Below are 14,860 nucleotides of genomic sequence, written 5' to 3'. Positions count from 1 at the left end.
ATTACTTACTGGGGCTGCAGGGAAATCCACAGAGAGTTCATAGGGTTCTTCAGACATCCAGTGGCCATATTCAAGAGACCACAACACCTACAAAAAGATCAAACTATATTTAGTTGTATTCAGAAACTGAAGAGTAGTCTCTATGAATACATAAACAAAATAAATCAGAAGTTGAGCAGGCAGCACTATATTGGGGTTCTACTCCCCATGTCAGATTCTGGGAAGCTATGAATTATACATATAGACGTATCATGGCAAAGAAAACATGGCACTATAAATTTTAGTCTACTTAAACTGTTTCTCAGAAGTGATATACTACTGTGCAGTAAGACAAGATGAAAACTTAAAAGTCAAGGGAAAACACTAAGGAAAAGCTCAATGAAGGTTAAGGGTTTCCAAGTCTGTAGATATGGGTCGGACCCACAGTGTTATTTCAGGTGTTTGGGATTTGGGGCATTTTTTCCCTTTTCTTTCCTCCCTCTTTAAACAGACGTCCATGCTGCATCACAGACTCCTTTTGAAGTGCCCTCAGTCTGAGAAGCAACTTTGCTGCATTACAAGGCAAACAGCTGTTCAAGAAGCACAACCTCAATGCTCTTTTGAAAATGGAAAGCAACTGCCCATGTCTTCGGATCCTGGCCATTGAGCCCAAGCTCTACTTATTTCTTTTCTAGCACACTGTTCATTCATGATCTCCGGGTGGGCTACAGCATAAGGGGTTAAAACAACACCTTCACTATCAAACGGATAAAACACCACACTTAAAGTACCGGTAGTCATAAAAAGGTAAAGGTAAAGGACCCTTGACAGTTAAGTCCAGTCACGAACGACTCTGGGGTTGCAGTGCTCATCTCGCTTTACTGGCCGAGGGAGCTGACGTTTGTCCGCAGACAGTTTTTCCGGGTCATGTGGCCAGCATGACTAAGCCGCTTCTGGCGAAACCAGAGCAGCGCACAGAAATGGCATTTACCTTCCCACCAGAGCGGTATCTATTTATCTACTTGCGCTGGTGTGCTTTCGAACTGCTAGGTTGGCAGGAGCAGGGAATGAGCAATGGGAGCTCACCCCGTCGCGGGGATTTGGACCACCGACCTTCCAATTAGCAAGCCCAAGGCTCTGTGATTTACACCACAGTGTCACCCGTAGTCATAGGCAACTCCAAACTTTCTGAAAACTAAGCTACAACTGTGGAATTGAACTCCATCAAACTAAGGCAAAGGCTTGAGGTAAACAAGATTGGCGCCAATTGTACTTCAGCAAGTGAGGTACCTCCGCAAAGAGGACCGCTGCAAGAGAATACCATTGTTGATGTTAAAAAACGAGTCTTGTGGCACTTAGAGGGCAACAAAGGAAGCACAGCATAGCTTTTCATGCACTAAGATGCTGTCTTATTATGGCACTGGATGATCATGAAAGCTAAAGGTGCCACACAACCCCTTGTTGCTTTTGCTGCTGACTAAGGCTGCAGTGCTATACCCACTTACTTGGGAGCAAGCCCCATTGAAATCAGTAGGATTTACTTCACAGTAGACATGGTTACGATTGGGTTGTAACATGGCTGATGTAGGATTGAGCTGGAAAACGATGTAGCATAGAAACCAAGCTTGCTTGGCTGTTTTGAACAGATCTGCTGAAAAATTCAAATACGTCTTATATCGGCTTGCAACTATGCCACTACTTAGTGGCATACATTGCAACTATGCCACTAGTCCCATGAGACAGAGAAGTAGAGAGGAACAGTGACTTTTATCTGTGCAGCATTAACTGCGAGTAAAAATCTACTTTCTTGCTACAGACCCAAGCATCTACCAAATTTGTGTTCCTTAGATGCGTGAGTGGCTCCCCTGGATAGCATGTTTGTGGTTCAGCAGCCTATCACTGTTGAAAAGACCTGGTGGAAGTCAGAAAACCTCCTTTGTGTATGGCTTTTTTGGCCCTAAAAAGTCACCCACTTGTAGCTGGTGATCTTTCGATACAGTGGTGTAGCGTGGGGGGTGCAGGGGGGGCCGGCCGCACCGGGCGCAACATCTGGGGGGGGCGCTCGCACTCGCAGCTCTCTGCCCCTACCTGGCTCACTCAGGGTTAGGGGACGCAAATTACTTGCCTTGCCCCGGGTGCTGACAACACACGCTACGCCACTGTTTGGATACAAGTATATTTCCCAAGTTTATTGCTTCTTTTATTTGGCAATCTGGTTAGAAAAAGGTTTCGGATGCAAAGCACAGTTGTTGATTTATTTCGGCAATCTGCAGCAATTCAAAACTGTCTCAAGCTATGAAAATTTAATAAAACTTAAGTTTTTTAAAAATATGTATTCTCGGCTCCCACACTACATAGGACACACGTGCAAGGATATGAACAAATAGTTTAGGCTTCCTTGCACCAACTGGCCATCCTTCCTCAGCTGTAACTTGACTGTAATTACAGTAGCTAACTCCACTGGCAATTTCTGTCTCTCGGTGCTATGCAAAATTAGATAATGTGTGAAACAATAAAACAGACAGCAAAAATCAAAGCCATTCATTGTTAGATCAGTGGTCAGCAGCTGGGGTGTTCATAACAATGATTTAACATGCCCATACCCGGAAGGGCCATTACAAAGAGAGCTGAACAAAAGATCAAAACAAGTGCAGTTGAAAACGGTTCAATGACTTTTTCCACAGGAACAATATGACATCCTCTGTTATGTGTGTCACTTCCGCCACTAGCTTCTATTTAAGAAAAAGACTGGGATGTGTTCTGTCACAAATTTTCACCAATAAAAGATTTAATGCAATTATTGTCTGGTAAGTGAGGGAAGAACATTGCTAACAGCATCCGGTGACTTGCCAAATCTTTGCCAACTCATGGTAATCCTTCTTAAATCAACAAAGGGGTTGCGGCTCAGAAGCATTAATGGTTGAATGAAGGCCTCTCAATTGTCTCTGAAAGCTCTTGGAGTAATAATGGACCATTTCAAACAAAGCAATAAACCATGTTTTAGTGCTAGGCAAAATGCCTGAGTGAATCTTCTGCTTTCTGCACACCCATCTTGTTTTCCTGAGTGGATAGGGTGACTTTGCTAACATTCAAAGTGACCTTCTCTGCATATAAACCAAAGACCTTGGGTTAGTCTCAAACTCTTGTCCATTTCAAAATATGCTAACTTTAAACCATGGGTTATGAAGCAGGCTTGTTTAATTAAGCCGGCATTTGTGACAAACTACAATCCCCGGTTCACACACAACAAGCAGAAATAAGGAGAAAGTGAAATTAAATACTGGCTCCATCACCAAATTCTTGGAGCTTTTCCCAGGCTCAACCCCCCCCCCCCCATTCTTTTCTTTTTTTTCCTGTTCCTGGACCTCAAGGGCTCTTCCAGTTTGTCCTACTCAAATACCAGATTATTTTATCTGAGAAGTTTGCAATGCACAGTACACATGACACACAAGTTATCCAGGTCACTTTGAATGTTGCTAATGGAGAGACCATCACTGAGAAAAGAAGATACTTGTGAAATATAACATTTCAAGAGATTCCGGTATGGCTAACGTAACACCAAATAGGGGGAAACAGAAAGCAAACATTAGACAATGCAGTTCAAATCTTTAAAAAACAAGTTGTGTAAAAGTTTTAGTTTAATGTACAATTGCAGGCCATACCTATATTGGTTGTATTTACAGGCCTGATTCAGAAACATCTAGCCAGATATCATTTATTTCAACATGGTTTCAGAAAATATGATCCATCTGGCACAGAAATCCCCTGGCATTAAATAACTTCCTGTTTCTGCAGCTGTGTTTGATTCCTTCCCAATCCTGGGACAGTGGGGCTTCAGTTGCCTTTTGCTTATAATCTATTTTTCTTAAAATAACTATGTAGAGTTTGAATACTAGTTTACCATACTTTTGAATGTCTGTGTTTTATCCCATTAGATTTTAAAATAATGTAGAAAATATATGTACAGTGGTGCCCCGCAAGACGAATGCCTCGCAAGACGGAAAACCCGCTAGACGAAAGGGTTTTCCGTTTTGGAGGTGCTTCGCAAAACGAATTTCCTATGGGCTTGCTTCGCAAGACGAAAATGTCTTGCGAGTTCCTGCGGGGTTTTTTTCCTCCCCCCCCTTTTCCCCAAGCCACTAAGCCGCTTAACAGCTGATCCGCTAAGCCGCTTAACAGTTGATCCGCTAAGCCGCTTATCAGCTGATCCGCTAAGCCGCTAATAGCGCTAATCCGCTAATGGCCTTGCTTCGCAAGACGAAAAAAACCGCAAGACGAAGAGACTCGCGGAACGGATTCTTTTCGTCTTGCGAGGCACCACTGTAAATCCCTCGCTATTATTTCTGGAGTTTATTTGTAGACTGATTTAATGCTGAAAGCAACTCCTATACAGTGAATTGAAAATCTAGATTGAGGTGGGGAATCTTTTGGCCTAGCAGGCCAGATCCCTATCTGTCCCAACCTTGTGGGCCAACTTTGACGAGTGAGCAGGATGACCCACCTGTCAATTACCTCATGCCGTTATGATGCCAGAGGATTGACACCCATCCATCTGACAAAATCCCTTGTGCAGCACTTTCCAAGTGACCAACAGTCAGTAGTACTGCAGTTCCCAAGAGCCCTTGCCAGCCTTATGTCTTCCTGTGCTAAGCATAGGGCTAGCAAAGCTGATTTCTGCAGGGATCAGCTGCACAATCGAGTTCCCCAAGGGGAACTTGGTCATGCAAGCTGACTCCTCAGGCTTTAATGTCAACTTCATTCCTGCTTTCTGGAAAGACCAGCTGCATGGTCGAGTTCTCCATAGAGAAGTTAACTGCATAGCCTGCATAGCCTGCTCCGCACCTGACATCAAATGTGCTGGGTCAAATTTGGAGGTTCCCCACCCCAATCTAGATGAATTAAGCATATTCTCATGGTTTAATACAGGCTTCCTCAAACACGGCCCTCCAGATGTTTTGAGACTACAATTCCCACCATCCCTGACCATTGATCCTGCTAGCTAGGGATCATGGGAGTTGTAGGCCAAAAACATCTGGAGGGCCGAGTTTGAGGAAGCCTGGTTTAACATGTATGTTCAGTTCAATGTTCGCCAAACCATCATCAGATGTTCAGCAAAAGTTGTAGTACTGGATAGCATCCAGAAAATGGCAAGCAGAAATCTGTTTGTACAATGGAGCTTTCTCACCTCCCTTTCCCCCTTGTAAAGTCAATCCTGAGGGTTGGAGGAATGATATGATATGATGCATGATATTGATATGCGACAAAGAGCTGCAGCTGTGTGTGTGTGTGGAAATTAGAGGCCTCACCCCTTTTACTTACACAAGGGGCTCCTCCCCAATGTAATAATCTAGCAACAGTCATCCATCACCATATGGGTGGAATCAGTTATTGCTTTAGTTCTGTTTCCTGATTACTTACTAACAACAGAAAGCAAACATCCATCCTAAAATCAATTTCCCTTTGGTTTGGGGTGCAGAGTGGCCTGAATCCTTCAGTCTCTGCTGTGTTCCCAATACCCATCCACCCCCAACTCCACGCCTGCAGTTTGGGTTTGCTTTGGGGGAAACGAAACTCTCAATGGGAACATTGTACATTAACAGAATGCAAAAGAAATGTGGAAATAACAGTGCTTAAGTTCAGAAGTTTGTATTGATTGCCTTATGTATGACTGTTGCAAAACCTGAAGCTATCCTGATCATCAGCACACCTGAAACATTTCACGTAATGGAGGATTATGTGCTCATTTAGAAGTAGCTAAAAATATCAAATAGTTAAGGAAAGAGAAGAAACAATGAATGGATGGTCAGCCATATTACTTACCCATTCATAACATAGAATCCAACAGCCGCGAGCAATTCCCATCAATATGTTTAAAGTACGACGGGAGCTCCCTGCAATCACATGGCTTGTATTGTCACGCACTTCATCTGAAAACAGAAAGCCTCCCAACTTCTTCACGACCTGAACAACCACATTCTGCTTCCTTCAAAGAGAGATGGAGAGAAGTCCATAATACAAGTTAATATGGCTACATAGAATATTTCTGAAATTGTGGATTTTCTTAAATTGCTAAATGCATATCATTACATATCCATAAGCACTGGAAAAACATTAGCACAAATATGCTGGTCTTGACTTAGGCTGCAACTTTAAGGACAAGTAAGATTTGGGGGCTGCTGCATAAACATACAGAAGGTTGCACCGCCAGTCATGCTTCTTCACTGACATAGGTTTCTCCATATAGGCAATGATTTTTAGGGTTTACATACACAAACTCACAGATATATCCCTAAGAAGCAACGTATTTCAGAAACCACCACTAGACAGAATGGAAAGTGCAAGTTTGTCAGATGCTCTTTGCTAAGTACGTGGAGAAGTCTTGCTGCGCATCCGCATATTATGGCAGCTGCCCTCAACATCTGGCTTATTTGTAGCATCCCTTGGAAAATAGCATGTGTTCTATAGTACCTGTTGCACAAACGTAACTAAAATAGAATTGTTATGGTGTGTGTTTAAAAAAATTAGAAAACTACAGCAAACTTCACAGCCCAAAGACCAAAAGTTAGACTCCGGGTATACTTAAATTTCAACTTTCTAATCACATGTTATATTTTCTAGCGGTAGCTTTGCTAGTTATAGCTTGGTGTGCTCAACTCTATACATGGTATCCAGCTAAACAATTCCACTAGCAGAAGCCTTTCTGGTTGCATAACGCAACTCCACCCCTTCTCCAGACGCTTTGTGAATCTGTTCCGGAGGATCCAGGGAAGAAGTAGTTCTCTGGTGCTTCTGCTAGCAAAACTGTTTAGTTGAATGCTGCCCTGTTATTCCTACCGTAGTCAACCAAACCTTGCCATTTAAGTTACTTAGCCCTGTAATTTGTTGTTTAGTTGTTTAATCATGTCCGACTCTTCGTGACTCCATGGACCAGAGCACGCCAGGCACTCCTGTCTTCCACAACCTCCCACAGCTTGGTCAAACTCATGTTTGTAGTTTCAAGAACACTGTCCAACCATCTCGTCCTCTGTCATCCCCTTCTCCTTGTGCCCTCAATCTTTCACAGCATCAGGGTCTTTTACAGGGAGTCTTCTCTTCTCATGAGGTGGCCAAAGTATTGGAGCCTCAGCTTCAGGATCTGTCCTTCCAGTGAGCACTCAGGGCTGATTTCCTTCAGAATGGATAGGCTTGATCTGCTTGCAGTCCATGGGACTCTCAAGAGTTTCCTCCACCACCATAATTCAAAAGCACCAATTCTTCGGCGATCAGCCTTCTTTATGGTCCAGATCTCACTTCCATACATCACTACTGGGAAAACCATGGCTTTAACTATATGGACCTTTGTTGGCAAGGTGATGTCTCTGTAATACTAGTTCTATAATGCTGCCATTATGATCCGATGAAGAGTAACTATGCGAAGGACAGCAAGGACAAGTGCACTAGCTCTGCCCCCTTCCATCACCGTCCCAGTCACCTTCAACCTATAGAGGATGGCTGTGTGAAGAGGGGAGCTTCCTGTATTTGCAAAGGTTTGAAAACGTTCTTCCCCCCATTTGGGAACCCTCATTTCTTTCAGCGTTCCAAAAGAGGTGTGGAGCTTCCACAGATACCAGAAGCTCCCCTCTTCACAAAATCATCATCCATAAGTTGAGTGTGACAGGACAATGATGGAAGGTAAGAGGAACTAGAGTTCCACTGACCCGCCTCACATGTTTACACTTCACTGGCTTGTAACACCTGCCTGGGTCTACAAACCAAGATATACGCAGGCAGGAATGTCATCAAAATATCTAGTACTTACTCAGAAGGCATGCTTGTCATGACCAATGTTCTTGATGGCTACAGGGTTAAGGAAGGAAAGAAGGAAGAGCATGTCAAACAAGTATGAGACATTTCCACCCAGAGTTGGAGTTATCAACCTTCCACTGAAGACATAAAGATGTAAATCATATGAAGATTAAAGTTTCCCCTTACTGGTTATATAGTACCATATATGGAGGTTATGCCAGAAGTATCCAGTAAAAGCAAGATTTTATTTTGTTTCTGTTCACATAGCCTCTGTTGGGAAGAAAGGTTGAGTGCTGGGCCATGCTCAAGCAAGTCTTTTCTAATCAAATCTGTGGCCATTTGGTGTCAACATAGCATCATACACACAGTAGAGGGAATTCATCCCCCCCTTCACTGCTCTTATACACTGAAAGGACACAGGACGGGGTTGTGGGATCAAGCTGGCTAGCTTCACACTCCTGCTGCCAATGCACATGCTCGGGCACACCCTGTCAAGCTCTGAGTTTGGTGGTCATTCTGCGGCTATTCTGTATGCATAGCACTTATTCACATGTGGGGAATTCCTGAATGGTCCTGAATGTCCTGCTTTGTTGGTCAGCAGGGGTCACGGCCACAGCATGCACTGATGGAGAGAGAGCAGTGCTAGCCACACCCTCTCTCGTGCATACAGCATGTAATGAGGCTTGTGTGAATACCCCCAATATGCAAATACTATGTACAGTATGTTACAAGAATAAGAGGATTCTTGGTTATTCATTTTGATGGCCTGGATTCTTTAATACTGGGGGGGATGTAGCTTTAGACATGAAGTCCGCTGAGCCTGAACTTGCCTCTATCTCTCGTTAAACTGTAAATGCACGGTTATGGACTTGCCTCCACTGCCTACAGAGGTGATGCAACCATTAAATAATTTGAACATCCTTGATTAATCATATTAAGTTTCGTTGTGCTCTAATCTGCAAGACACACCAAGTGATTTTATTATTTCAGAGAACATGTCATTTAGATAAGTGAATAGATTGAAGCATTGGGCAGGTAAATTCAATTACGCACACACACAATCTCTCTCTCTTTCCCCTACTGAAGTATATTAAAGAACACATTAGCAAATCCACAACTAATTATTGGTACTAAGCAAAAGAGAGCCACTTTGTTAATAGGAGATGCACACACAGGCAAGCCCCACACCCTCTATGAACCACATCAGAGACTTTGGAAAAGTACTTTGATTCCTGTGTTTGTACATGGAACTGAGCAACACTGAAAAGAAGACTTTAAGCTACCAACTACTCAAAAATTGGCAGCCATTTAATAATTTGTTTGTACCCACTGACTATAAGTGGGACCTGTAATCAAATGGCAGTGTGAAGTCTGTTGGACATACCCTCTAACAATTTCCTTCCACCTAGTTCTCCATCATTCCTCTCCCCACAAAGTCAGTGGCAACTAAGCATGCTGACTGGGCAGCTTTTTAATATTCTTCCCCCCGCCCCCGATTACTGATATCTCCCTCTTGTGCGACATAAGTGACATTTACTCTTGAACTTTGAAAATATAGGAAATATTTATATAGGAATATATATGACATATACAATATATCATAATATATAATGCATCTATCTATCTATCTATCTATCTATCTATCTAGGTGACGCTGTGGTCTAAACTACTGAGCCTCTTGGGCTTGCTGATCAGAAGGTCGGCGGTTTGAATCCCTGTGACGGGGTGAGCTCCTGCTGCTTGGTCCCAGCTCCTGCCAACCTAGCAGTTCGAAAGTACTACTCTGGTGGGAAGGTAAACGATGTTTCCGTGTGCTGCTCTGGTTTTGCCAGAAGCAGCTTAGTTGTGCTGGCCACATGACCCGGAAAAACTGTCTGCCGACAAACGTCAGCTCCCTCTGTCTATCTATCTATCTATCTATCTAGACAGATAAAATAATAGATTAGAATTGTAGAGTTGGAAAATTATCCATTGATACCCTTCAAAATGAAATGTTTCCAAAGCAGCTTAAAATATAGACTATAATAAAGCCATTAAAAGCAACATAATAAAATACATCAAGGCAGAATGCTTTTCAAACCAAATTTAAGAGCCATTAAGCATCGATCCCCACAATAACAAAGTCAAGGAGTTGAGAGCCAAAGTGGGGCCACCACAGAGAAAAGAGGGAGGTATTGCCCTGCTTGAGGGAACCATGAAATATAATGATATATATTTCCTAAATTAGGAGGCAACGCTCCCCCCAGCCCCCCCCCAACAAGAAACAGCCTTATGAGGATAAGTATGTGCCGTGCCATAGCTATGAAATGTTGAGTTTCAATTGAAAAAGAAACTCAGAAAAACAAAGTCGGGGGCAGAGCAGAATCCACGTTCTGTTTGGAAGGAATGGCTTTCTGGAACTCTGAACAGGAACACTTCCGAGGGAATACACGGAAACATTTTGCTGCATGCCCCACTGATCAGGCTTAATCATAAAAAGCCTTGCTGTTGATTCCCTGATTTAGTACCTCTTGCCCCTCATGCTAAAACTCACCGTGGGGAGGGCAGGGAAGACAGGAACAATACTGGCACCTCTCTTCTCTGCCCCCCCAGGAAGGCAAATATCAGATGGATGGGTGATTTAAGAATGCTACACATGGAAGGAAGTCTTTCTCCAGAGCTGTATCCCTATAATGCACTTCCTATATGCCTATTTCCATGCATACTGTATGTGTTCCTTGATATTCTGACCAGGCACACTCACCTTTTTGAGTCTCCCGGTACTCATTAATTTCTCACTAGGCTCATTCACTTGGTCACACAAAAATTCACATGAACCATCTTTGACTTCATCCATGGACAAATTGTCACCACCTAGAAACCAAGGTCATTCAAAACAGCAGTAAATAATCTGGAAAAAGGAATAAGATTAGATGCAGCACTGTACATAAAAAAACCACAATTTTTGTAGAATGGACATTTTTCAAAATGTGACTGATGCAACTCTTTCAAGCTGCGTAGAATTAAATGCCATGCTATTACAAACTTTCCGTTTGCACCAGCCTTTCAAAGACCCCCCCCCATGCTGTTCTGGGGGTTCTCCCACCCCCCAAGTCAATTTCAAGGGGTGAAGGGGTGCACAGAGGAGGGAAGAGCTTCCATTGACAGGGCTCCTTAGGTGAATCCCACCCTGGACCTCCCTCCAAACATATGGGGTTTCCCAATATTATGTAAATTATTTTCATCTTGGAACTCTACAATTTTCAGCACAAAATATTTGAAACAAATAGGTGAACCCATTGTTGTCGGTTAAAATGTGGCAAGTTTAATAATGTCATTAATGATAATTATATTTAAATATAATTTAGATTGTTTACAGTACAATCCTATTTCTGTCTACTCAGAAGTAAGCCCCTTTGAGTTCATATGGACTTACTCCCAGGTGAGTGTGCACAGGACTGCAGCCTTAATGTTGTCTTTTACTTTGCTATATAGACATTATATATACCATATTTGGTATATACAGTATTCATTTAGTACAAACACACTTTCATAAAGCAATTGCGAACTTTTCCATATTATTTTTTCCTGTATAGGTAAAGGTAAAGGGACCCTTGACCATTAGGTCCAGTTGTGGCCGACTCTGGGGTCGCGGCGCTCATCTCGCTTTATTGGCCAAGGGAGCCAGCATACAGCTTCCGGGTCATGTGGCCAGCAAGACTAAGCCGCTTCTGGTGAACGAGAGCAATGCATGGAAATGCCGTTTACCTTCCTGCCAGACTCTACTTGCACTTTGAAGTGCTGTTGAACTGCTAGGTTGGCAGGAGCAGGGACTGAGCAACGGGAGCTCACCCCGTCACGGGGATTCAAACCGCCAACTTTCTGATCGGCAAGTCCTAGGCTCTGTGGTTTAACCCACAGCACCACCCGCGTTCCTATATATTTTCCTGTATATTCACCCACAATTCAAGTGTTCCACAATGCAAATGGTATATTTAAGAAAAGCTGATATTCAAGACACCTGTCATATTTTAATACCAGCGATGATACTAGATAAAAATGAATATGAACTTCGACTGTATGCATTTTTCTCTTGGCAAAAAAGTAAGTTTCAGAGCTACTGGTATTAAATCTGTGTTTGCATCAATTGGGATAAAGTACAGACTGATGCCACTTCAAGATGTTCTAGTCCCTAAACAAAGTTACTTTGTCAATTTTTTTGAGCCAGATTGTGGGTACAAAACCTTATTTTGCTAGATTTTTTTTTACCATACACATTCATGCTTCCTAAGAGGCAAGACCCTTTTAGAGTAAGCTCCAGATCCATATACTGTGTTCCTCCTGTATTCTTTGGATTCTAGCCATAGTATTTATTGCCTAGTCTAACTTTTAGCTTTGCCGATTATGAATGTACATGCATTCAGTTGCCCACTAATTCAGGAAACTGTATCATTTGAGGTGAAATGTTTACGACTTTGTAATCAGCGGTTATAGAAACTCCCTAAACATACATTAATGCATTTTCAGGAGTCTACAAATACATCACCGGGGCCTACTGTAAACTTAACTTGAACACCCAGCAGAGAACGTTTCTAGTTAGCATACTTTACTGGATAAGTATTAAGTTTTTAAAAGAGTCTTGTAATACAGAGTGGTAGAAGATATCTCTTTCAAAATGGAATGAGGCTGGGTCTTATGCAGAACATGGTCAAGTCCTGGGTTGCATGAAGAGGATTGCTAGAAGCACCCATTTCCAGTTGCTTCTCCCCTAAAAAATGTTCAGGAACCAAGGCTTTTGGGGGGCTTTGTAGAGCAGGAAGAGAGAAAGCCAAGTTTTACTAATAGAAACTCACTTTGCACTTCATTCTTGAAATAGCAACTTCCATGTGCAACCCCCAAGAATGCTTTTATTACCGCTCACCTTGTGAGTTTGAAACAAGGACAGAATGGGAGGTTAACCCTAAATACGAGAGATTTAGATCATCCCGAATATTGGTCTTCAGGCCTGATCCAAGGTGGGTCACAGCAGAAGCACTATCACCATTCAAATATATGGTAAACTATTAAGAAATGGGACGTGGGACGCGGGTGGCGCTGTGGGCTAAAGCCTCAGTGCCTAGGGCTTGCCGATCGAGAGGTCGGCAGTTTGAATCCCCACGGCGGGGTGCGCTCCCGCTGTTCGGTCCCAGCGCCTGCCAACCTAGCAGTTCGAAAGCACCCCCGGGTGCAATTAGATAAATAGGGACCGCTTACTAGCGGGAAGGTAAACGGCGTTTCCGTGTGTGGCTCTGGCTCGCCAGAGCAGCGATGTCACGCTGGCCATGTGACCCGGAAGTGTCTCCGGACAGCGCTGGCCCCCGGCCTCTTGAGTGAGATGGGCGCACAACCCTAGAGTCTGTCAAGACTGGCCCGTACGGGCAGGGGTACCTTTACCTTTACCTTACTATTAAGAAATAGGTCCCCAAATGCATGTTTAGGTTAAAGGTGGATCCTGAGTCTGAAATGGTTGAAAATTCACAAATTAGAAGTTCTAGGACATAAATGAGGCAGGGTAGGGTTCACTGGATAGTGGAAATAGCAGCACTTATCAACAGCATTTGATAGCAGTAGTATGGCACTTGGTATGGATTTATTACTTATTTTTTGAACAATATCCTTAGTTTGCTGCTACATGACAACAGTCTTGTTGCACCTTAAAAATGAAGAAATTATGGCATATGCTTTTGTGGGCTCGAGACTATTTTTATATCTGAGTGACATTTCTATATTTTCACAAGACTGAAAGATTTCTACCCTATACTTGCATATGTTTAAGGGGACTCAGCCTGCAAAAGCTTATGCCATATTATATTTCCTCATCTTCAAGGTGCCAAAGACAATGGTAACCCCAAAGAGAACCATCAGACAGAGATCCAAATAGCTGCAGATGCATATATGATTAACAACCTTTCTACAGTTCCCTGAGCTGCCTGAAAAAGCTAAGAAACTCCCCTTCTGCATATAAGTGATATCTGATTTAGTGTAAAATGCTGCAGCAAAGTGATGGAGCCATGGTGAATCCATGAAAGTGTCTGGTTATATGCAGAGGGCTCTGGTTTATTAAGCTATGCATGCCTCAGTTAAATACCCACGAGGAGGGGCTGTGGGACAAACCCCTCCCATACAATCTGGAGCTTGTGGTTTTACTTAAGTAGTATGGGATGAAAATGCTGCACCGTAGCTCCAATGCTAATAGATTATCATTAGGAAAGGCCTGTACATACATTTGTGAACCAACTCTAAGAAATACTGGATGCGTTTCATTGTATGGTCAAATGATCAAATGTTTATTTAGCATGTTTATTTAACTTGAATTTAGCAAATAAAGCTGTAACTTTGAAAGTTGTTCTGTATTATATTTGCAATTGGCATCCATTCATTGTTCTACCGCACATCACTGCTAAAAAATTGCATTCAGTTTAGACATTAAGAGGAAGGCAGGGTTGTTATTTTCTCCATGCAATGATCAAATTATTCACTCCAAATGTGAGATTTGAATTCTGGCTGATCGTTGACTTCAGAAATCAACACAATGAGGTTTACTTAGAATACATGTAAAGCAATCTCTCATTATAGCCTGAGCAAATTTTCTCAGAACTAAATTCCACTAGCGCCAGTGAAGTATACTTCTTAAACTGGCAATCCCATATAAACATACTTGGGAGCAAGACCCACTGAACTGAACAACACTTGTAATAAATAGAAGACGCTGACTATTTTTAAAAAAGCTTGTTCTTTACTAGAATAAATGAATTATTTTACATTTAGTACATTCTTAAATCACTATCTACATCACAGAAACTGAGAGACAAAAGCAATAGATAAACCTGCTTTGAGAATCAAGTAATTTTTGCTGAAAATCTGAAATTGTATTCATTACACATTTTTAATAATCATATACATACATTTTTAATCCGTAATAATTCTGTTCAGGGGTTCTTTTTAAAAATTCAATTCACAAAACACATGTAACTGCATATGATTCATTTTCACCAGTTTACCCCCACTTTCACTTGACTAAACAAGACTTCCCATACACAAGAGTGTATATGGACTATACATTGTATTTTGCATACTT

General features: G+C 42.3%; 1 protein-coding gene across 1 annotated transcript in view; it reads right to left on the bottom strand.

Annotated features, from left to right (window-relative positions):
* The window catches only part of MCPH1 (microcephalin 1), a 108,462-nt gene that overhangs the window by 80,100 nt on the left and 13,502 nt on the right, over nucleotides 1-14,860 (bottom strand). The window contains exons 8-11 of the mRNA XM_083432317.1: nucleotides 10,508-10,617; nucleotides 7,778-7,815; nucleotides 5,800-5,962; nucleotides 10-87 (exon numbers count right to left, since the gene is read on the bottom strand). Of these exons, the coding sequence (XP_083288443.1) occupies nucleotides 10-87; nucleotides 5,800-5,962; nucleotides 7,778-7,815; nucleotides 10,508-10,617 (389 nt within the window). The remainder of the gene's footprint in view (nucleotides 1-9; nucleotides 88-5,799; nucleotides 5,963-7,777; nucleotides 7,816-10,507; nucleotides 10,618-14,860) is intronic.

Source organism: Podarcis tiliguerta, assembly GCF_965153285.1.
Source record: "Podarcis tiliguerta genome assembly, chromosome: 3".
Lineage (NCBI taxonomy): Eukaryota > Metazoa > Chordata > Lepidosauria > Squamata > Lacertidae > Podarcis > Podarcis tiliguerta.
Note: the sequence above shows the minus strand (reverse complement) of the source record. Positions and strands in the feature narration are given on the sequence as shown.